Raw genomic sequence first — 23,449 nt, 5'->3', positions numbered from 1 at the left:
GAGGTTTTGCAAAACTGTGCCATTGGCAAGTTTTAATCGATCAACCAGTCCCAAAGCTGCCTTTTTATTTATTTATTTATTGCTGAGCTTGGGCTTTAACTCCGAAGCACATTCACTGTTTTTTTTAAAAGACACCGAGATGCACATCATGATCCATGTGTGTTGTTACGTCATTGTTGTGTTGTTTAATTGTACTAAAAGTGTTTCTCGAAAATTCCTTGGATAGTTAAGAGGTCTTATCTTTCTTAAGAGTTTCTACTTAAAAGGAAACCCTCTATGCATGTTTCTGTGTCAGAGCGACAAGCCTTTCCTCAGAAACTTTGCATTGCATCAACATTTTATAGTTTTGGACTTGAACAAGTGCTTAAATAAATTCGAGGCTCAATTTATTCAACTTGAACGATATAAAAACCTTCTGAGATGGCCATGCATTGGCCAAAGACCAATCACCCTGATAAAGGCTGTGCCGTCGATTCTCAACGACAACCGCTTCACCGTTTCTGCACTGACGCTGGTTTTATCTGTAGCTCTGGCCCACGGTCAGCCTCAACACAAGCGCTCTATTGTAGTGAACAGAGCTGTATGTCTGAATAAGCCTGTCTTACAGTTCATTAATGGCTTTCAGGGACAGGCACACTCCAGCCCAGTGAGAGGCTCTCCAGAGAATAAGAAGGAGGGGAAACTCTAAGAAAGGAAAACAGTTCCTCTCTTAGAAGGAAAATAAAGGTTTCACAGTGACAGTGCAATCATTACACAAAGCATGTAGACGTGTGTCACATCGCGAACACTTAGACGTTTATTACAGTCGATAAATACGTGTGTGTGTGTACGGACCTTAAAAGCAGTGCAGCTTTACAGTCAGAGATTTCTGACACCACTGTCACCGGTGGAGGAGGTGGAACTTTACTTCAGTTCCTGTTCAACTGGTATCTAATAAACATGATGAAGTCTAAACTTCCATCGGTGAAGATTAGCAGGTTTTAGAGGATTAGAAGATTCTGACGGTTGTTCAAGCTGTAATATTTTATTTCTAGTAGGTGTTTTTTTTAATGCTATTTATATTAGTGCTTCTGTTCTGATCTACGATTACGTCTATAGGAACAACTCGCTCGTAGGAGACTGTATAGCAGATACTCTACATTATTTAAGGCGAGCAATAAACAGACCGAAAAAAGTGTGTTATTTAATTATAAACATCGCATCGGCGAAGCAATGCTGTAACAAGTCCTTTGTTATCGTCTACAAAAGCAGACTTTGCAGTTTATCACTTACGTGCCAAGCTGAAAACTATTTCCTTTTAAGGGACTGGATTTTCCCCCAGTTTCTCCCCAGTTTGGTCTCCTGCCAATTCACCCCCCACATGTCAGCGCTCTCTGTCACATGACAGCTACTAGCCGGGACGTGTGAAGGCTGTCGTGTTGCGTTCAGTTCAATTCAGATTTATCTGTATAGCAAGTTTAACAACGGACTTTGTCTCAAAGCAGCTTTACAGAACATAAGAAATATTGCAAAAAATTCTACAAAGATTTATACAAAAATTCAAGATTAATATCAGACTTCTGTTTAAATGTGTTTGTATTTATCCCCATTGTGCAAGCAAAACTCCCTTAGATGGAAGAGGAAGAAACTTTGAGAGGAACCAGACTCAAAAGGGAACCTCATCCTCATTTGGGTGCCGGTGTGATTATAAATTGTTGTAAAAGCTGGCACAATCATTGGATGCCTCGGGATGGGTAGAAAAAGAGAAGCAAGTGGAGAGGAATTAATGTAGCTGCTATTCATAATATTAAACACAACTAGATAATATACGTGTATCTACTGGAGCACACGGGTGTAGGATGTATTACGTGTACACCTGGATAAAGAGGGCATTTTTACACCTGGTCACTTCATGTGTTTTCTCTGATCCGATAGTTATCTGATTTGTTAAAACTGTTCCATTTACATTAGGCCACATAAATGCGTCTTGGCGAATGGGACATCAATCTGATCTTTCTACTCCCGCCCAAAATGCTAATATATTTTACCTCATTTCCGGGGTAATTGAAACTGAACACGCTTTGGTGTCTGCGGTTTTCAGAACGCAATCAAAAAGAAGACGAAAAAACTTGTTACGACGGTTATGCTACAAAAAACAGCATTTACTGTTTGCTGCATTTTCGCTGGCAGCAGCAGCGCATTTTAAGACCCAACGAGACGCCTGGGTGAAAGATCACCTGTGAGTGACGTACTTCCGTTTGGGAGGAGTATAGCGCTGACGTATGTGGCTTAAACAATCACATTCACTTACACCTGTCCAGTTTCATCTGAAATGCGTCCCAGACCTCCTCCTGAAGGGGTTTGATCCATCGGATTTATATCTGTCTCGAAAACGTTTCGGAGGTCATTTAGACCTGGACTTTTTACCATCGGATAGATATCTGATCACAGAAAACGCATGAAGTGACCAGGTGTAAAAAGCCCCAGAGATGTGTCTTTAATCTACATTTATTACATTTAAACTGGGAAAGTGTGTCTGAGCCCCGAACACTGTCAGGAAGGCTTTAGTAGACACTGATATTCCGGAAGTCCTGAGTTTTGTGATCTCAAAGAGCGTGAAGGATTGTTGCGTGTTAGAAGAGGATCAAAACTGTTCAGGATCTAAACTTTACAGAGCCTTATACATAGGAGGCAGCAGTTTGTAACCAATTTTATACTTAACAGGTAGCCAGTGTAGAGATGATGAGCATCATCGTTAGCTCATATACATCACCGACTAGATAGAGTCTCTCTCATTGACAGTGGGGAGATTGTGTCATGCCTTTAATATCCCTAATGGCTAAAGCATTTAGAATTGAACTTGAGTGAGAGAGCGAGCGAGAAAGGGGAAAAAAAAAGAAAAGAAAAGGCTCCTGAGGGGACGACTGGTTATGAGCTGTTCTATAATGAAAGTGTATACAGGAACTATCTTGGCACACTAGATGTAATTATAAACGGATAAAAAGCACCCTGAATAGTTCTTTTAATAAATTTTTAATTTGTGCTGTTATAGGGTTCTTGGAAAAGAACCGACTTTGGGTCACGTGTCATCGCCCTCTTGATGATTCTTTTCCTACGACAAGCCATGTCATGTTTTAATTCTTATCCCTTTTTAACTCCACATTATACCATGATTTTACATGGTTTGTCAAAATGTAACCTCATGTTCCGTAGGAGGTGCTGCTGTGGCACTTTTTTGGATCATTTTGGAAGAAGTAAAAATAAAAGTTATTTATCTTTATTTTATTAATCAGGGAATAGAAAGTTTACATCATGTGGTGTTTTTGGTGGTGATTCCAAGAAAGCAGGAAAAACACACGAGATAAACAAGTCAGTTAAGATCCACTGATTATGTTTCTTTTCACTAGTACCGTCTTTAAGACTGATTATCTTCTGCTGATAACATTCCAAGGTTCGAGGCTCTTTCCTGATTATATAACACTCTCCACAAGCCTGTTGTCAGCGTACCTCGGCACCTCCTGGTGTGATTTTAGCAACTCTGTCAATCATTCTTCATTGCTTTGGGTTTAAACAGACTGCAGCTGCCAGCGCTTTGAAATTCACCCTCGGTTTGTTGGGTTACAAAACCGGACTTTGCAGATTCAGTCCGGGAAAAAACAACAACTATGTTATTCTGAGAATGTACAAAAAACAGTTAAACAAATCTAAACATGTAACAGCAAAATGAGAAGAACACCACATGCTCTAAAATTGAACCCAATTCCTTGATTGAAAACTAGAGACAAAAATATGGTACGAGTTTAAAAGAAACGTAATCGGTGGATCGTGTAACTTGGATTAGTAACTTGTATCTTCCTGCTGCAAGCAGCGATGAGTGGGTCCAAGCACCACTATGCAGCAACGTTTCATGAACATTTGGAGGATGTTCTGTCACGTCACTGAACATTCATCCGAACTTCACCCACATCGCATGGTTTATGAAGGTCTTCACGGAGTTGGATTCCTAAAAACATGCTCTGTTTGAGCTGCAAGTTTCATTACATGAGGTTCGGTGGAGTTATCGTACACTTCCTGTTTGTGCATCGTCGCCTTACAGTTCACACTGGTGCATGTTTTTTTTTTTTTTTTGGTGAAATTTGGCGTGAATCTGAACCTTCGTGAAGGAGAATTAAGAGTGTTTATATAAGTATCCCTTATACCTTGTATTCTATGGTACATCGTGTTAAGCGGTCTCCTCGCCATGGCAACGCCACTTACGATAGCGATAACTACTTCACAGTTCAGCATCGCGATCACCACGGTCACGATCACAACATTTAGTCGGGAGCAAATCTGTCAAATGCCCAAGGAGGTCTAGGATTTAAAATATTTGATATCTGTCAAAATGCACAAGAATCAAAATGGCTGACATCTTGTTGGACTTGCGAATGGAGGCGATGGTGAAACGTGCTTATGGTAAGAAGACTCGTATGCTTAAACATGTGCTGGTGAAACTGGATTTTAAGAAAAATGTCCTGCCTCACATCACATCACATCCAATGTTCAGCTGGGATCTGAGGCTGTAGTGAGCTGGGCTTATCAGGCCAGTATGAGGTCTCTGATGAACTGCAGGAACAACAGAGAGTCTGGAGTCTGAACAACCAGACAGACACGAATACACACATTCTTGCACTGGTGTACATAGGTAGCTGAAAAAGTGTGTGTGTGTCACAAGCGAGGGAATATGTGATAGATTAATTAACAAAAAAAACAAGCATACATCACAAAACTTTGTCGTTGTTGTTTTTTAATCTGCTGTTTTTTAGTCTTCATTTGTCAGAGGTCTCCCGGCACTAATGTTGTGGATCTCATTCAGATATACAGTAGAAGCGTCTGTCTCCTGTGTGTGTCTGTCTCCTGTGTGTGTGTCTGTCTCCTGTGTGTGTGTGTGTCTGTCTCCTGTGTGTGTGTGTGTCTGTCTCCTGTGTGTGTGTGTCTGTCTCCTGTGTGTGTGTGTCTGTCTCCTGTGTGTGTGTGTCTGTCTCCTGTGTGTGTGTGTCTGTCTCCTGTGTGTGTGTGTCTGTCTCCTGTGTGTGTGTGTCTGTCTCCTGTGTGTGTGTGTCTGTCTCCTGTGTGTGTGTGTCTGTCTCCTGTGTGTGTGTGTCTGTCTCCTGTGTGTGTGTGTCTGTCTCCTGTGTGTGTGTGTCTGTCTCCTGTGTGTGTGTGTCTGTCTCCTGTGTGTGTGTGTCTGTCTCCTGTGTGTGTGTGTCTGTCTCCTGTGTGTGTGTGTCTGTCTCCTGTGTGTGTGTGTCTGTCTCCTGTGTGTGTGTGTCTGTCTCCTGTGTGTGTGTGTCTGTCTCCTGTGTGTGTGTGTCTGTCTCCTGTGTGTGTGTGTCTGTCTCCTGTGTGTGTGTGTCTGTCTCCTGTGTGTGTGTGTCTGTCTCCTGTGTGTGTGTGTCTGTCTCCTGTGTGTGTGTGTCTGTCTCCTGTGTGTGTGTGTCTGTCTCCTGTGTGTGTGTCTGTCTCCTGTGTGTGTGTGTCTGTCTCCTGTGTGTGTGTGTCTGTCTCCTGTGTGGGTGTCTGTCTCCTGTGTGGGTGTCTGTCTCCTGTGTGGGTGTCTGTCTCCTGTGTGTGTGTGTCTGTCTCCTGTGTGTGTGTGTGTCTGTCTCCTGTGTGTGTGTGTCTGTCTCCTGTGTGTGTGTGTCTGTCTCCTGTGTGTGTGTGTCTGTCTCCTGTGTGTGTGTGTCTGTCTCCTGTGTGTGTGTGTCTGTCTCCTGTGTGTGTGTCTGTCTCCTGTGTGTGTGTGTCTGTCTCCTGTGTGTGTGTGTCTGTCTCCTGTGTGTGTGTGTCTGTCTCCTGTGTGTGTGTGTCTGTCTCCTGTGTGTGTGTGTCTGTCTCCTGTGTGTGTGTGTCTGTCTCCTGTGTGTGTGTGTCTGTCTCCTGTGTGTGTGTGTCTGTCTCCTGTGTGTGTGTGTCTGTCTCCTGTGTGTGTGTGTCTGTCTCCTGTGTGTGTGTGTCTGTCTCCTGTGTGTGTGTGTCTGTCTCCTGTGTGTGTGTGTCTGTCTCCTGTGTGTGTGTCTGTCTCCTGTGTGTGACTTCATGAGAGCTTCAAGGCAAAACTAGCGAATAACGGACCCTGTGTGATATTTTGCATGCCGCTACTGTGTTTGCATAAGCTATTCTAAGCATTGTTCTGAGGCACTAATGCTGTTTAGATCAAATTTCTCTTGGCGGAAAAGCGAAGGGGAAGAACACGTGTAAGATTTATAGGAGATGTGAGCTTTTGATTGCAGTTACTTTCACTTCACACTGACTTTATCAAGGTGAACTTTGACCTGTGATTTCACAAACCTCAGACCTGCAGAGACTGTAGCTCCAGCTCTGATGAATGAAGCAGAGCAATCGTCAACTCGTCAACTCTCAACTCTCTCCTTGATGGGTTTTTCCTCCCGAAGCCCCCACTGATCTTTGGCTATTGCCGAAATCTAAGGTTTACACACAAACGAGTCATTTCTCTAACAGCATTTACAGCATCAAATGGATACACAACCCATTATGATTGCTAGCAATTAGCCAGACCATATTTTAGCTTCTTTCACTGGTTTTGTCAGTACATTTTCAGCTCAATGCTACTTGGTAAAAGTATATTAAAGAAAGTATTTTTTTCAGCCGTACATGTTTATAATGTTGCATCCGGTGGCCCAGTAAAGACAGCGATGATGGCGATGGTTCCACAGGGTTCAAGGAACTTCCAGTCGTGTCATTTGTTACCGTAATTCCGTCACTACGGAGTCCTGCGCTAATGTGCAAAAAACCAAACATATTCATTTGATATAATAATCCGAAAAACTGTTATTGTAGTTTAGTTTTTGTGTTGTTAGTGTTGCTGTACACTCACCAAAACTGCTTTCATATGTGAATGATTTAGGGAACGATATGTAATGATGCCATTAATAAGTTCCACAGTTTTGAACCATTGCATCTCTAGAGGACATGCTGTAGATTATGTTTTTAATAAACCATTAACACTGCCATGCAAATGAAGCCTTGGGTACTGAATTTCACTGTGACATGCGAACTGGCTACCAGGTAGCTCGTCTGCTAGTTGTTTGGAGATGGACGTTCTGCTGTTATAGAAGATGAAATGTAGAAAAATTACAAAGCATCTGTGATGAGGATGAAGGTATTGAGTAGGTTTAGAGGTTCAACGTCTTACGGGTTGAGCTGTATAACTGGCCACTGAACTCACTACAGTCAGAACCTCATACACAGAACCACTTGATATCAACTGTGTTTAATTTACCTTCAGATAATGAAGAAGTGGTTGCTCTGGCCTGAAGTGTGGCTTTTGTCACATCCTTAATTTTTGGGCTTGTCAGACAAGTTTAACCGGAATAAATGTGGGTAAATGTGGGATTTTAGTGAACTGATGCACTGATTTTTTTTTATTTTTTTGGTGTGCAGGCATTTGAGGCTGATGACCTGTTTCAGGGCCAAAACTTCACCAAGGTGCTGAATTCCTTGGTTGCCCTTAACAACGCAACAGCAGGTAAGTGTGTGTGTGTGTGTGTGTGTGTGTTTGCAAATCATAGTATGCCTGGACAAATGAAATTGTCTGTTCTCCTGATGTTCTCCCTTATGCATGTTGTAATGAAGTCTATCGAGCCTGTTTGTGAACAGCTGTACAATGTGCTTGTTTGTGTGTACACATGTGCTTGTGTATGTCACTATAATATAAGCTGAAGGTTTATTTGGATGTACAGATACTGGATCAGGCAGTGACTCCATATGTGTCCAACACTCCTCTCTGAGAATCAAGTCCTTTGACTCCCTGAACTGTCAGCCTCCTCGCAGGAGATCATCCAAACGAGTGCACAGTCAGTACTGCAGTCTGGTCAGTATTAAAACCATTACCAAAGCTATCTAGTACTAAATCTTCTACCAGGTACAAAAATATATTACTAAATTTAGTCCCAGTTTAAAAAAAACCCAAAAAGCTATCAGGTAAATAAAACATTACTAAATGTTAAAAAAAAAAAAAGAGAAACTATTAGTAAACTATTACCAGGTAAAACTATATTACTAAAGTTAGTACTATGCAAAAAATCTAAAGTTTATTGTGCTGAGTGCTAAAATTTAGCATTTTTGTTGAATGCGGTAAAAGCTAAAAACCTTTACTTAAGCTAGTAGCAGTAAAAATATATATGATTAAAGCTAGTAGATGTAAAATATATATGATTAAAGCTAGTAGATGTAAAATATATATGATTAAAGCTAGTAGATGTAAAATATATATGATTAAAGCTAGTAGATGTAAAATATATATGATTAAAGCTAGTAGCAGTAAAAAATGAAAACTATTAATAAAGCTAATCACTAATAAAAAGAATTTGATTTCTGTTGGAAATAGTGTTGCATCTTTCTCTTTCATTGTCTCTTTTCCTTCCTCTGTCTCATTCTCTCTTTTTTCTCTCTGTAACACATCAGGACATGTCTGAGAACAGCTCAGCTCAGCTGTTGGTGAAGGCGCGGTTTAATTTCCAGCAGACGAATGAAGACGAATTATGCTTCAACAAGGGTGACATCATCCAGGTGACTCGACAGGAGGACGGGGGCTGGTGGGAAGGCACGCTTAACGGCAAGAGCGGCTGGTTCCCTAGCAACTACGTCAAAGAGATCAAAGGAAGTGGTGAGTTTTTTAGTGTAAATGTTTATATGTACATCCGTGGCTACATGACCAAAAAGGAAATTATTCAGTAATAGTTCTTCTTTCTTAGAAATCTGTTTTTGAGAACCGCTTTTCCATTTCTTCCAAGGGATTTATCTCCGTTTACTTAGGAGCTGAAAGAGAAAGAAAGTCTCGCTGACGCCATGATGTTGTGTCTGATGATGTCAGGAACCGAGTGTACATTTCTGAGAAGTCATAGCAAGAAGGATAAGAACCACTGAGTAACGCACATGAGTGGTAGTTGATAATGGATGCAAATGCATTTGAACCTGATTATAAGACATGACTAACTATGATGCCATAACTACAGCGTCAATATCTAACCCGACTGAGAAGACGTCTCTACTTACCTGTCAATCACAAAGCTCTGCCTCATCGCTTGCATTGTAGCCCAGTCACGTTTCAGGTGTTTGAGGTAATCAGGAAACATTTAGGGGGATGAGATGTGGTCTTGTGGGATTCTTGTGGCATTTTGTTTGTCCTGGTTACACAAGGACAAAACACACATTATTTGATCCTATAGTAAGTACACAATTAATTATATAAGGAATTATTTATTATCTCACTCTTTAGTGTAACGCAGATGAGGATTCCTCACCAGTTTTGCTTCTGGCTTTCTCAGGGATACATTTAAAATTTAGAACGTATTTCCTGAATCGATATATTTCTTTAGAGCTGCTTTGTGACACGGCCCATTGATAAAAGCGCCGTACAAATAAAACCGAATTAAATTGAACATGTTTATTCTTCAAGATAGAAGCTTATAGTTCTGTAAACATCATTAATGCATTGATTACTAGCTTGATAACAGAATAATAACTTTATTATGTTTTGTTTCCTGTTGTGTCATGTGTCATGATTTTGATTGTCAGAATTGGTGTGCCTCAAATCTGGCCTTGTGATGCCACCAGAATATTTTAAAGCCCCATTCGGTTTGGCATTTGTGAGCCAAGCATCATAAAGCTTCCTCTGAGCACAGCGTAGGCTATTAAAAGGACAATTAACCTTTACATAGATTAAAGCCCGTATGCTAGTTCAGAGAGCAGCACAGAGGATATTAGACTCCAGATTCAATCGCAGGAAACGACACGTCTCCAGTTTGGGTATCAAAAATGTGTCTATTAATGGCACATATACTGCAAAGCCACCAGATTAAATGAAGATGTCAATGAAAGCTAGAGAAGAGCTGGCAGACTGCTAGCGTTAAGTTATTATTAACCATGTGAATGTTTGGGTGAGGTTTTCCTGTTCGGGTTCCTGTATAAAGGCCCATGAGGCACTGTCGGCTTCATCTTCTGCTCTGTGTGGATTTGCTGTTATAGGTGATCTTTTATCATACACTAAAGCCAGATGAATGTTTCGGGGCCCTTTGTATTTCTCTATATACAGTAGAAGGCGTGTTAGCATTATTGAGAGTGAAACTTGTAGTTCAACCCCCAAAACCACACAGGGACATGTGTGCACACACACACACACACACACACACACACACACTCTGTCTCAAAGCCACCTTGGTTAACCGCAGCACTCCATAGGCATCTGTGGTTTCACATCACTACATAAATGCAAATGAATAAGGATTCTTTTGGATGACATCACAGTGCACACTAACATCCCAAGCAGGAAGGAAACTGTTTCCTCAGACAAAGACAGGAAGTGGTGCAGGCACTGAGTGCTGTTTCCCTTTAGGTCAACACAGCAGCGTTCTACTGCTGCCTCTGTTCACTCATCTGCCTGGAGCTGTTCTTACCTGTGTGTGTGTGTGTGTGTATATGTGTGTGTGTGTGTGTATGTATGTATATGTGTGTGTATATATATATATATATATATATATATATATATATATATATATATATATATATATATATATATATATATATATATATATATATATATATATGAGAGAGAGAGAGATGGGGGGGAGGAAAGGGTGAGAGAGGGAGGGAGAAAGAGAGGGAGGGAGGGTGAGGGAGAGAGAGGGAAAAAGGGAGAGAAAGTGGGGGAGGGAGAAGTTGAGGGAGAGTGAGAGAGATAGGGAGAGAGTGAGAGAGAGAGAGCTTCAGTACGTGTCATCCTGCCACTACATGAGGTAGAGACACAGAGTCTTCATCACTATACAGTAGTTTTAGTGAAACTGTCCTTTCTTTCACCTTTAACACTCCTGCCCTACTGCTCCCCTTATTCCATGTGACTCCCAATGTCTTCTTTTTTGTGTATGTATCTATATCTATCTATATATGTCTATATCTATCTATATATGTCTATATCTATCTATCTATCTATCTATCTATCTATCTATCTATCTATCTATCTATCTATCTATTCTTTAGATTGTTTGACTGATATATGTATCTATGCATGTATTTTCTTTTGATTTATTTTTCTTAAATATATTTAAGTCACATTTAAAGCAAAATGAAAGGAAAATAGATAAATAAAGATTACACTAATGTTTAATAGTCTATACCTGTTAAAAAGCTTAACATTGTCTTCTAAGACAGTCCTGCCAATAAATTGATTTGAGAGGGAGCAAGAGAGGGGGGTGTGAGTGAGAGAGAGCGAGAGAGAGAGAGGTGAGGTTGAGAGGCTGAGCGAGAAAGGGTGAGGGTGAGAGAGATAGGGATAGAGAGAGGTTGAGAGCGTGCGTGCGTGAGTGAGTGAGTGCGAGAGAGAGTCTTGAAACATGTTTTGCGGTTTTTTTGTTACGTTGTGGTTACGTTACAGGACATTTTGGTTGCATTTGTGCGTCTGATCTGTTTCAGGTGTTTTCTGAAAGTCACTCTCTCCTCCACAGCCACATTTCTCATTTCACGCTTCACACCTGAAGTGTTTGATTCTACACCCTGAGAGCCTGAAACAGACACACAAACACACACTTTTTCTTTTTATCCTTCACACTGAGCTGAAATCGAGTGCTTTGTACTGATCTGCTCCGATGGTGGATGTTTTATCTGCTTCATTTCATCTTGCCCTTCAGGAGCAGTTCACATCTAATATTCAATCTAATAGAAACAAAATGTCTCCACATGATGCCTGGTATGACTTATTTGTCTTTTCCTCCCTGCTCTGTTTGTTCTGCAGACAAGCCCATATCCCCCAAGCCCGGGACGCTGAAGAGTCCTCCCAAAGTATTCGAAACCAGCGCTACTAAAGCCTACTACAACCTGGTACGAGTCAATCAGCAGCTCACACACTGACATACCAGCAGATTATGATGATGATGATGATTATTATTATTACTACTACTACTACTACTACAAATAAGGAGTGTAGTTCTCTCTCTCTCACTCTCTAACTCTCTCTCCCTCTACCTCTTTTTGTTCTTTGTTGTGCACACACACACACACACACACACACACACACACACACACACACACACACACACACACGTCACACAGACTAGGCAGCATCACTGCTGTAAACTCACACAGCACACAGACGTACATTTTGTTTTCCCTTGCATTCCTCACATTTTTTCTTTTTGTTGTTGCTTTTCCTACATTCTCTATTTCTGTTTACCTACAATCTGTCTGTCTCCTTGTCTGTCTGTCTCCTTGTCTGTCTGTCTCCTTGTCTGCCTGTCTGTCTGCCTGTCTGTCTGCCTGTCTGTCTGCCTGTCTGTCTGTCTGTCTGTCTGCCTGTCTGTCTGTTTGTCTGTCTGTGAATTTGAGTTTCTGACCTGTAGCCTTGGTGAATATCTCGTCTCCTGCTGTTTAAGTTAAAGTGTCAGGTGTCAGGTCAGAGTGATGTTTGCGTGTCTGTGAGTCAGTTAGACTGAGTTTAAATTGTTGTGTTACAGTGTTAGTGTGTGTGTGTGTGTGTGTCTGAGTGTGGAGCTGTAATGTAGGTCGTTGTTTCCTTTTCACTGGTCTTTGGGACAGCTGTGTCTGAGGCCCTTAACACTCACTTTCCTCTCTCTCTCTTTCTCTCTCGCTCTCTCTCTCTCTCTCTCTCTCTCTCTCTATTATATATATATATATAATATCCCTCTCTCTCCCTCCTTCCCCCTCACACACACACAGTCAGGGAGACAGGTCCTGTTTCATGGTTAGAGTTAAGTGATTTAAATAAATTTGATTTAGTCTTGTGAGTTTGTGTGAGTGTGTTGTTGCACGGCGTGGCATGGAATTAAATTAACGGTGAAATTTTATACCAAGGCCTATTGTCCAGAATTATTGGCACCCTTCCAGAGAATTAGCAAACTTGTTACACTGCTCAATCATAATTCATATATGTATTTATATATAAAAGACACACACCACTCAGTATGAAATTTGTCTTTGTTTTTTTCCTTCCCAACTGTTGTTGCCTTTGACTATCTCCTCTTTCTCTTGCTATGATTGTGCACATGTGGAAATCTCCCTGTCATCTGAACCGGATATTAAAATTGCTTAATGGATACATAAATAATAAATACTCTCAACAAAAAGCCAAATGATTTATAACCACCACAAATGAGCACATGCACACCCAGACAAAAACGACTGACTGAAAAACCTGTGATCGGAATCAAAGAGTGCTTGCAGAATTGCAAAATGAGCTTCTGTATAAAATCCGTCTCAGGTTTTCAGGTCTGCACACTTTGTTGTTAAGAGTTGTTGTTTACATGGCTAATTTTACCAGATAATTTCAGCTCTACCCCACCCCTTTAATTCCAATTGTAATATCATTTGTGTCATGCTCGATTGAGGTGTTTACATAAAGCTTTAACGGTCCCAGTGAGCCGTCAGTACAGCAGATACATACTGTATTATCCTCGCATGTTCTCATTAAAAGAGTGAAAATAATTCTGTAGTTGATGGTACTCTAATGTGTAGTTACGTTTGTCTCTAAATAATGAAAAGCTTTTGAAATGTCAGGCCCCAGTCTGCCTTTCTCCTATTGTGGGTTCTTCATCAGAGAAGGTGGCTTTCAGACTTATTTCCGCTGTGACTGGCCTGATTCTGTCATCCCCCACTCCTTCCTTTTCTCTCTTTTATTTCTCTGTGGTTTATAATTGCTTTAGAGATTCTGGCCTCCGTGCACTCAGAGATGAGGTCATGATTCAGAGGCTGTATTAAAGCATCCTACACAACTGTCAGCTGTCAATGGGAAAGCTTTTATATGTGATATACAGTATGTGTGTTGTTTTGAAGCGGTGCGTATGATAGTGATTCTACATTCAGGCTGCAAGGCTAATTATTCAAATTGCTTGGGCCACTGGGCTCTCAAATTTTATTTTTAGGCTGAAATGAATTATGGATGCAATCCCGGCTCCCTCATTCTCCCTCAGCTCAGTTTCGGCCATTTAGTACTGCTTTCTTTAACGTGTTAAATCGGCACCCTTTGGCAGTATGTAGGAAAAAGAATGAATAGTAGCATCAAAAGCTTATGACTTAATACTATTCAGGAAACATGATATTTGATAGGCAAAGGTGTTCTTTTTATTTGATTTTATTATTAGTTTTTATTTTATTTTATTTTTTGCTTTGCTTTGCTTTAGCACCACAAATTTGAATCTGAAATCTAAACAAATATTGTCTGTACATGTATTTATAAAATGTCTGTTTTTTTTTTTGTTTTTTTAGGTGATCCAGAATATTGTGCAGACAGAAACTGAATATGGTAAAGAGCTCCAAACACTGCTTTCAACATACTTGAGACTACTGCAGCCAACAGACAGGTAGCTCTTGTATCTACTGCATTTGATTCAGTGCTTACTGCATTTGATTCAGTGCTTACTGCATTTGATTCAGTGCTTACTGCATTTGATTCAGTGCTTACTGCGTTTGATTCAGTGCTTACTGCATTTGATTCAGTGACTACTGTGTTTGTTTCAGTGCCTGCTGTATTTGACTCGGTGCCAAATGCGTTTGATTTGGTACCAAATGCGTTTGACTCAGTACCAAATGCGTTTGACTCAGTACCCACTGTGTTTGACTCAGTACCTACTGCATAGGCTTTGTGTGCGTGGTGTGAATACAGTCCTGACATACTCTCAACTCTGTCATGTTGGAATTGTCATGTGACCGACACTGGGGGGAAAAAACTGCAGCTGTTTGTTTTTAAGTTAACAATTTACTAAGGTGTTGTTAAACAGGTACGGTTTAACCACAAGGAACAACGTTTAATACCTTACACTTAAAAAGAGCTGACGTGATGCCTTCCTCCATTTTGGATACTGACTGCTCTTCTGTGCCCCTCCTGTTATTTTATGGGATCGCGCAGGGTCCTTACTGTAGATAACCCTTTTTAACATGCATGTTTCTTTGCTAATTTGGTTTATTAACACTCATATCTCCCTCATTCTCTTTCTCAGAGTCACCGGGTCTGATATCGCTCACATTCTGGGCAATCTAGAAGAGATCAGCTCCTTCCAGCAGACACTGGTTCAGTCACTAGAGGAATGCACTAAGTAAGTCTAAGTTGATGTGAGAGCGTACTTGTGCCATTTCCTGTTGTAAAGTTAAAGCTAAGAGACCTGCAGTAGTATATAAGGGGGATTTAAGTGAAGCAATTGATGCATGCCATCTGAGACTCTTCTTGTGAGCATCTGAGGCCATCTGCTGGTGGCTTTCATGATTTCACCGAGCACCTCATCTGTAAAATACATCATCTGTATTTTAAAACATATTCCCTTCTCTTGAGTAACTGACATATTTAGTCTTTTGTATGTATTGGACTCACTCGAATACTGCACGGTAGTCAAAATAGCGCATTGTATTAGAGAGACTAACTAAAATGGCAATCCATATGAATCCGGTTATAAAGTATTCTCTATTTAAAACACACAAACTCATCCACGTGGTTATATTCCATTTTGATTGCTGTTTATTTTGAACTTCCATGCAGGAAGAAACTTTATAACGTTATATAACACCACAATACGGAACAGCGTTCAAAAGCTGTATCACTCAGTCACTTGGTTGCTGCACAACTAACCAGGATGTGATGTTTTACTCACCTCATCAGGAATCAAGGACATGATGATAATAGTATAAGCATTCTTAATATTTATAAAAATACAAATATACAATAAATAAGAATTTAACACTTTTATATGCTCATATTTGCACATGTGCATGTATTATGGCTCTACATACAGTAACACACTGTAATATTCTAACTTTAATATATTTAATACTGATTTATACCTGAAATAATTAAATAACTTGTTCTGTGTGTGTGTGTGTGTGTGTGTGTGTGCGCGCGTGTGCAGACTTCCAGAGAGCCAGCAAAGGATCGGGAGCTTCTTCCTGTCGCTCATATCCCAAATGAAGAACCTTTATGTAACTTACTGCTCCAACCACCCGTCTGCTGTTAACGTCCTCACACAACACAGGTATATTCACATGTGCACACTATTGTTTATTTATTTTTTAAATTGTATTGAGCCTAAAATGTTATACTGAACAAACGTTGAAAAATTAGACAAGGTGAAATATGGTGCTTTAGGTACGATCACAATATTCAGTGTTATTTTAATATTTGTTATTTGTATACTGCATCACAGTTTATCATTTAAAAAATGGCTTCTAGAAGTTCCACACTGTCTGTATATGCTTATTACAGGGATGTGGTAAGATGTTGATGTAGTTCTTTCACATATTAGGATGGTAAGGTTTCCTTGCTTTGGCTGCTAAGACGGTCCATACAATTTTAAAATGCTCTGAGATTAGGACTGAAAGGCGTACAATGTGCTGCTAGAAACAAGCCTCTATTAAAGAGGACGAGTGTCTGTTTATGTTGCAGATGTGATAATTCTGTGTGTTGTCATTTCTTATACTGTGTGTGTGTGCAGTGAGGAACTGGGTGAGTTTATGGAGAGTAAGGGTGCAAGCAGCCCTGGGATTCTCACCCTCACCACCAACTTGAGTAAACCCTTCATGAGACTGGACAAATACCCCACATTACTCAAAGAGCTGGAGAGACACATGGAGGTGCTGTGTGTGTGTGTGTGTGTGTGTGTGTTTGTGTATGTATGTGTGTGTGTATATGTATGTATGTGTGTATATGTGTATATGTGTGTATGTGTATGTATATGTGTGTGTATGTGTATGTATGTGTAGATGTGTGTGTGTATGTGTATATTTGTGTGTATGTGTGTGTATGTGTGTGTGTGTGTGTGTGTGTGTGTGTGGTAACAATTTATTTGCTGTCAGAGAAAAATGACAAGTATTTAAATAGAGTATTTAAACATCTGTTTTGTGTTGCTGTGTGTGTTTGTATATTTACATATGTGTGTGTGTGTGAGAGAGAGAGAGAGAGATTTGAATGATGGATTGATTGATGGATGGATGATTGATTACTGGAGACTTGTGCTTTTTGCTCTTTTTAGGATTTTCACCCGGACTACCCAGACATTCAGAAAAGCTTGACGGCTTTCAAGAGTCTTTCTGTAAGTCTCTTTATTTTATTGACATCACAAGTTAAACTACTTTGGTTTATGTAGTCTGTAACATAGCAAAAGGTTTCCAGGAGTCTTTCTGTGTGGTCTATTAAAAGTTCTATCTACATGTCGATAAGTTTCCATAGTAGCAGCTCTGCCAATAGTAACATGAATTATCGTTTCTATAGTAACTGCTAACCTAAAAACAGGGCTTGAAGGACAGACGCTCCTTTACACACACCTATACACACACACGGTGTGTAATTATCGACATGGTGTAGGGCAAAATGCCGTAAATGTAAGTTTTCAGACAGGAACATTTTCAGGATGCAGGTTTTTGTGGTTTCTCTGCAACATGACAAGCTGCTTAACATTAAGAGAGAAAACAGGCTGATGAGAGAAGGACTATTTATAGCTACAGTAATGCAAGTGGACATTTTATATTATTCAGTGTAACTTTATATGGATAAATACTATGACAGGAAAGTTTGTAGCATTGGCAAATCATTGTGATATATAAGAGGAATAAGCAGTTCTGTTATTGGAGAAACTCGTTGCTGATTTTTTCCCTATTACAGCACAATCATCATTACAATTAATGAATAAAATTCTCTGCTTTTCTATGAAAGAGAGCCTTGCTGTAGTTTTTTTTTTAATTTGTTGTCACGTAGCATAAATGGTAGCTTATGTGGCTCAGGACAGCCAAGTCATGATGCATTTGTGTGCATTTTGTTTGCACACAAAATGTACTGTCCTGCTTTCTGGTTGGTTGGGAAAAAACCCCCCAGAAAAAAGCTGTGAACTTTCAGTTGTTCTGAAAAACATATGAATAAATTAATTTTAGTGAAGCTTTACTGTTTGTGCATTGGTGGATTTTCTCAAAACATGTTCTATTCTAAGCATTTTCTGTTTAAGACCTAATCCAGATTGCATGCGTTAGATGGAGTCTGGGATGTTTATTCAGTGTTAGAAGATGACATGACTATAGTATGTTTTTTTATAAATACTTGGCTGTGTTAAGAGGTTTGCACGCTTGCAAAATCCTTCGCTTGGCATGATTGTATAAAAATCCTCCATCCCTCTCACATTTTTTCTCTCTCTGCATTGTTCTCAGGCTGTCTATCACGGCTCAGCTTATCCCCTCAAACACCTCTTATCGTTCTGTTACAGAGAATAGACAGAAACACAGAGATGAAGGGAGGGAAAGTGGACACAGTGTGCTGTTTCATTAAGACTGTCCACATACAGTCCATTATTGTCCTCGGGTCTTATTTTCACTTGCTCTCGCCTCGTACGTTATTGTTGAACATACAATAGTTGGAATACGGCTTTTCTCGGCAAGTCGCTTTCACAGTAATGACTGCTGGGTGAAAGCCTGTCCTACACTGGAGCGAACAGGATTGCGGGACCTGGAATAACAGTCATAGTAATGTATGGTGCATCCTGAGGGTTGTGAAGGTTTTCAATGTGTGTGTGTGTGTGCATGTCTTAGGCACAGTGTCTGGAGGTGAGGAAGCGTAAGGAGCTGGAGCTTCAGATTCTGAATGAGCCGGTGCGTGGTTGGGACGGGGAGGGCATTAAGACTCTGGGCACCGTCCTCTACATGTCTCAGGTCCTCATGCAAAACCATGGCAGTGAGGTGAGTCTACACACACACACACACACACACACACACACACACGCACACACACACCACTGTAGCACATCCAGATTTGCTGACCAAAATTAATTTGAGTTTTAATTAAACAAAGTAAGTGTACTTAGTAACATTAATAAGGCCTATATTCTCCAGTAGTAGCTCTCTGATGTTAAACAGCTAGCTAAGAGGTAAAATATTTGATTGTGTATTTATAACGAATGAGTTATTTTGCTTACATTTTTTCAGGATAGAAATGAGCGTTACCTTCTGCTCTTCCCCCATGTGCTGGTGGTGCTTTCTGTCAGCCCTCGGATGAGTTGTTTTATCTACCAGGTAACTAAGGCGGTGTGTTTTTATCAACCAGCTTGCTTTTAGCTAGTGTCTGCAGGAAATCACAGCATATTTTTGCTGCTCCACAGGGGAAAATTCCTCTAACAGGGATGACTGTTAACAAGAGTGAAGAAATTAGAAATGCTTTTGAAATATGCGGTATGTGCATCATAAATACACTTATTATAGTTACGATTAATAATTCAGTATTGTGATATTTAGAGTGATGTATATAGCACAATGTGCATTGATTGTGTGTGTGTGTGTCGTCTGTAGGGAGTATGATTGACAGGATCCACGTGATCTGCAATAGCCCTCAGGATCTACAGGACTGGCTGGAGCATCTTCACCGCCAAACCAAACGCACATCAACCAGCAATTCCAGTTTAAAACCATGCCATACGGTCAGAATAGACACACACACACACACACACACACACACACACACACACACACACACACACACACACACACACACACAGAGTCTATAACTGGAAATAAACAGATTTTATTAAACAGGGATTATTTTTTATTGTTAGACTCAGTTATTGACACACATCTTTCTTCTGGACAGAACACTTCACCTTTTGTGTTTTTTTTTAACGTTAAAATATTCTCAGCTCACAGTGTTGTTTGATTCCTCCACCAGCTCCCCTCTCACCCTCCCACCCCTTCGCGACACTCAGAGAGCCGGGGAGCCTATCACACCCTCCCACACCACTCCTCACACTGCACCCCACACAGCACCATGTGGGGACCCTTGGAGCCGCCAAAAACCCAGAAACCATGGAGCCTGAGCTGCCTGCGACCAGCACCACCTTTAAAAGCATCAGCAGCTCTCTGTTATAAAGAGGTTTGGATACTGGAACGTGTTTTATTTTCCAGAGTATTAGAAGTATTATACATGTGTGCCATTAAAGTGCCACTTGTGTTCAGTATAAACACAGAGATTGTTAGAGGACATACCTAAGAAAAGGGTTATAAATCTATCCAAACTTTAAACATCTAGCAGATGAAGAAAACCAGTATTAAAACAATGAAAGAATATGGCACATCTACGATCCTGCCTAGAGGAGGATAACAAAAATTAACTGTTCAAGGAAGTCAAATTTGGAGAAGCGACAGAGAGGAAAAGGGTTTAACCTTTTCCGATTTTTATTGGCAAATTTGTCGTTTTTTTAGATTGGGCCAAATCATCGGCACCCCTGATCACTATAGCACACAATAGCTAAGAGGAAATGGCGTCATTAACTAAATGGCAAATAGAGCAGGGTTTGTTTATTTATTTATTTATTTATTTGTTAGATTGATCCAGCAGGATGGATCATCTTCCCAAACACAATTCTGTGTTTTGTAAAGTATTGGCCCCCTTTTTCTGGGCCTCTAGTACTGCAGCTTAACAGTCTACTTGTGTCTCGTGCTCTAGACTTTGCTCTGTGACGCAGCCAGGTCGTCATGCACATTTTGATGGCCAGTTTATGCATATATATTCATAGTTTTTTATTTATTTATTTTTATTATTATTGTTCTGTCACAGGACAAGAGCATGAAGAAGCTTCTGCACAAACGCAAAGACAGGAAGCCCTCAGATGATGAGTTTTCTCTGAGGAAAAGTATGTTGATGCATGTCACGCCGAGACCTTTTGCTTTAGGTTTTTTGACATGTTCATAGTTATACATTATTTTGTGTACCTCACAGTTCTTGTCTGATTTCCCCATTCAGGCACTGCAGCCTTGGAGGAGGACGCGCAGATCCTGAAAGTAATAGAGGCATACTGCACAAGTGCCAAGACAAGACAAACACTTAACTCAAGTAAGATCATGCTATCAATGAGCTTATCAATCTCTTGAACCTTAGTTGTTGTTTTTATTCAAATTGCTTTTTTCCTTGGAATTTCTTTAAAACATACAGGTTTCTGATAAAGCACGATTACAAATAAATGTAAAAATGTACAACGAATATTATCACACAGACTGTTTTGTTATAGTGAAACATTAGTAGATCTATTGAATGAGGCTTTTTTCAGTTTGTTTAGCACTCAACATTCGCGAGCACTATTTCAGCCTCGATGACACCTGATCTGGACGGAGAAATGCACCTCATTTTATTTACTCTTTAAGATCCTCTGATTGTTGGTGATGTTGCTCGTGGAATCAAAACCACAGCATTGATTACAGGGATTTTTCTTTGTATCCAATAGATGTTGTGAAATCTGTTGTGAAAGCTGTTAATTCTTTGTCACTGTCACTTTATCTGTGAATGAACTGAAACTCTGTCATGCTACAACAAATGCACTGATATCAAACTGATTTGCCTTGATGTATGTATTACAGAAAATGAATACCATCTGACCAATCAGATTGAAGAATTCCTCATCCAGTGTGTTTTTATGATGATGATTGATGAGCCTGTGGAACTGTTACTAGTCAATAGTTGGTCACCCACTTGTTGGACTTTTCTCAGTGGAGATTGTGTTTATTAGTGGACATTTCCACTGTGCTGGAATTTCCAGTGCCACTCGAACAGCACGCAAATGATTTGGTTTATTGTGCAGAATCTTGGAAAATAATTTATACATAGACATGATTTTCTGACCATATCATCGTTTGATTCGAGTGCTCTGAGGAATAACGACATCTCAGCCATCAAACTATTTCAGCTACCTTAGCGTGATTTGTGACACAATAAAGGAAATTGATACCGTGTTTCATCCTGTGATCATCTTTCCACTAATCTTACCTTGTGTCTTGCATTAACTCTTAAATTTTAAAGACTAAATCTGAAATTTAGGGATTCTGCTTGTCTATTTTAACCACATTCTGTTTTCTGTCTTCTTTTTTTTCCTCCTCATTTACTTCCTTCTCCTGTTTTTCTGTGCTCCATAATGTTCCATTATTTCTATTTGATTTAAACATGCGTTCATTTCCATTTTAAATAAATTGTTTCGCCCTTTTTGGATCACCATAATACATGACCTTTGCTTCATCGTTGGTTTGCTCCATCCCTGAACCCTCCCCTCCCCCCACTTCCGTTTGATTGGTTTGATCATTTGACCCGCCCCCAAATTCATTAGCATGGCAGGGCACTGATTTGATGCATAATCACGTGTTGGCTGACATCGGCCAGTCCCGTACGGAAACAGCCGGTTGCCGTACCAGTGCGTTGCGCCTGGAAATATCGTCTGACCAATCAGAAGACTCGGACTATGACAGTATATGGACGACCCATAGTTACAGGATGGGTTCCACCTCTCGTAAGAGCTCCTGCAAATAAACACGCTTAGATTACTAGTCTTCATTTGTTGTGAATGCCCTCAACTTGTTTTTTTGTTTTATCCTCATAGTCCTGATGTTAGAGGTCAGTTTTTCTGTTGACTAGCTGCTTCTTCTCCTGCCTGTCCTTTTGTGTTCTAGTGTATCTGAATATTATATTGAATACTGGTTTCTGTGACTGTGTATAATGTCATTGTGTAGTTGGATCTGATAATAGATTATATTATGCCTTAGATTTTACTGGACATCTCATAATAATGTAATATTTTCAAAATCCAAGTTTCCAGCATTTCATATACAAAGCTGTAGTCTCATCTGACCAAAATAACCAGAAGTAAATCACCTTCAGCGTAATAAAATGTTTGCAATTCGTCATATTTCTGATCGTATCTTCGTTGTAGAGATTGTCAGAAAAGCTACACAATTCAGTCAGACTTATTGGATTAGTAATTATACTTTACTGATTTTATGTGCTCTATTGTAACATAATGTGAAATATATTTGCATGACCGGTGTCAATCTTCTTTGTTTATCTTCTTGAGCATTGTTACCTGAAACAGCTGTAAGTTAATGATCATTATCCAGATGACTTCCTCCAACTGTGACATTTCAAACTGCCGTGTGACTTTTTCTTCTTCTTTTTTTCTTCTTTGGAGCAGGTTCAAGAAAGGATTCAGGGCTGCATATGCTTTTCCCTGAAGAGGAGAAGATCATTGTAGAAGAAATAAAGAGCAATGGCCAGACAGTGATTGAAGAAAGGTATGAATTTGTGAATGAAAGGTATAAAAGAAACCTTAAAAAATTTGAACAAAAAAAACCTACTAAAATGTTTTTTTTTATGATTTTGTTCATTCAGTTTTATTATTACAGCAAACATTCCAAGCGGGCATATCATCTAGTATTGAACACGTTACTGAGAAATATTATTACATCATGAAATCTAAGCACCAATCAGAACCTTAAATGTAAATACAACACCAGTGGATCAGGGAGTAGGAGTGACTTATTCTCAATTTGCATTGTATGCCATATTTCAGACACTGTTTGAGTTTTAAATATTGTACTGTTTTTTTAATCACTTTCTTTAAAGGAGTTTGGTGGACACTGTTTATGCGCTGAGGGATGAAGTTCAGGAACTCAAGCAGGTACATTT

The 23,449-nt window shown here is 39.9% G+C and overlaps 1 protein-coding gene across 2 annotated transcripts in view; it reads left to right on the top strand.

Annotated features, from left to right (window-relative positions):
* The window catches only part of arhgef7b (Rho guanine nucleotide exchange factor (GEF) 7b), a 33,205-nt gene that overhangs the window by 8,029 nt on the left and 1,727 nt on the right, over positions 1–23,449 (top strand). Inside the window, exons 3-21 of one of the 2 annotated variants that reach the window (XM_060859997.1) lie at positions 7,423–7,507; positions 7,722–7,852; positions 8,446–8,647; positions 11,768–11,853; positions 14,254–14,348; positions 14,985–15,080; positions 15,885–16,007; positions 16,467–16,605; positions 17,004–17,063; positions 18,547–18,693; positions 18,940–19,026; positions 19,113–19,182; positions 19,300–19,427; positions 19,673–19,876; positions 20,561–20,636; positions 20,747–20,836; positions 22,098–22,277; positions 22,956–23,055; positions 23,387–23,441. In XM_060859997.1, the coding sequence (XP_060715980.1) occupies positions 7,423–7,507; positions 7,722–7,852; positions 8,446–8,647; positions 11,768–11,853; positions 14,254–14,348; positions 14,985–15,080; positions 15,885–16,007; positions 16,467–16,605; positions 17,004–17,063; positions 18,547–18,693; positions 18,940–19,026; positions 19,113–19,182; positions 19,300–19,427; positions 19,673–19,876; positions 20,561–20,636; positions 20,747–20,836; positions 22,098–22,277; positions 22,956–23,055; positions 23,387–23,441 (2,154 nt within the window). The remainder of the gene's footprint in view (positions 1–7,422; positions 7,508–7,721; positions 7,853–8,445; positions 8,648–11,767; positions 11,854–14,253; positions 14,349–14,984; positions 15,081–15,884; positions 16,008–16,466; positions 16,606–17,003; positions 17,064–18,546; positions 18,694–18,939; positions 19,027–19,112; positions 19,183–19,299; positions 19,428–19,672; positions 19,877–20,560; positions 20,637–20,746; positions 20,837–22,097; positions 22,278–22,955; positions 23,056–23,386; positions 23,442–23,449) is intronic. The other variant, XM_060859996.1, reaches the window with a different exon arrangement.

This window comes from Tachysurus vachellii, chromosome 24, assembly GCF_030014155.1.
Source record: "Tachysurus vachellii isolate PV-2020 chromosome 24, HZAU_Pvac_v1, whole genome shotgun sequence".
Lineage (NCBI taxonomy): Eukaryota > Metazoa > Chordata > Actinopteri > Siluriformes > Bagridae > Tachysurus > Tachysurus vachellii.
Note: the sequence above shows the minus strand (reverse complement) of the source record. Positions and strands in the feature narration are given on the sequence as shown.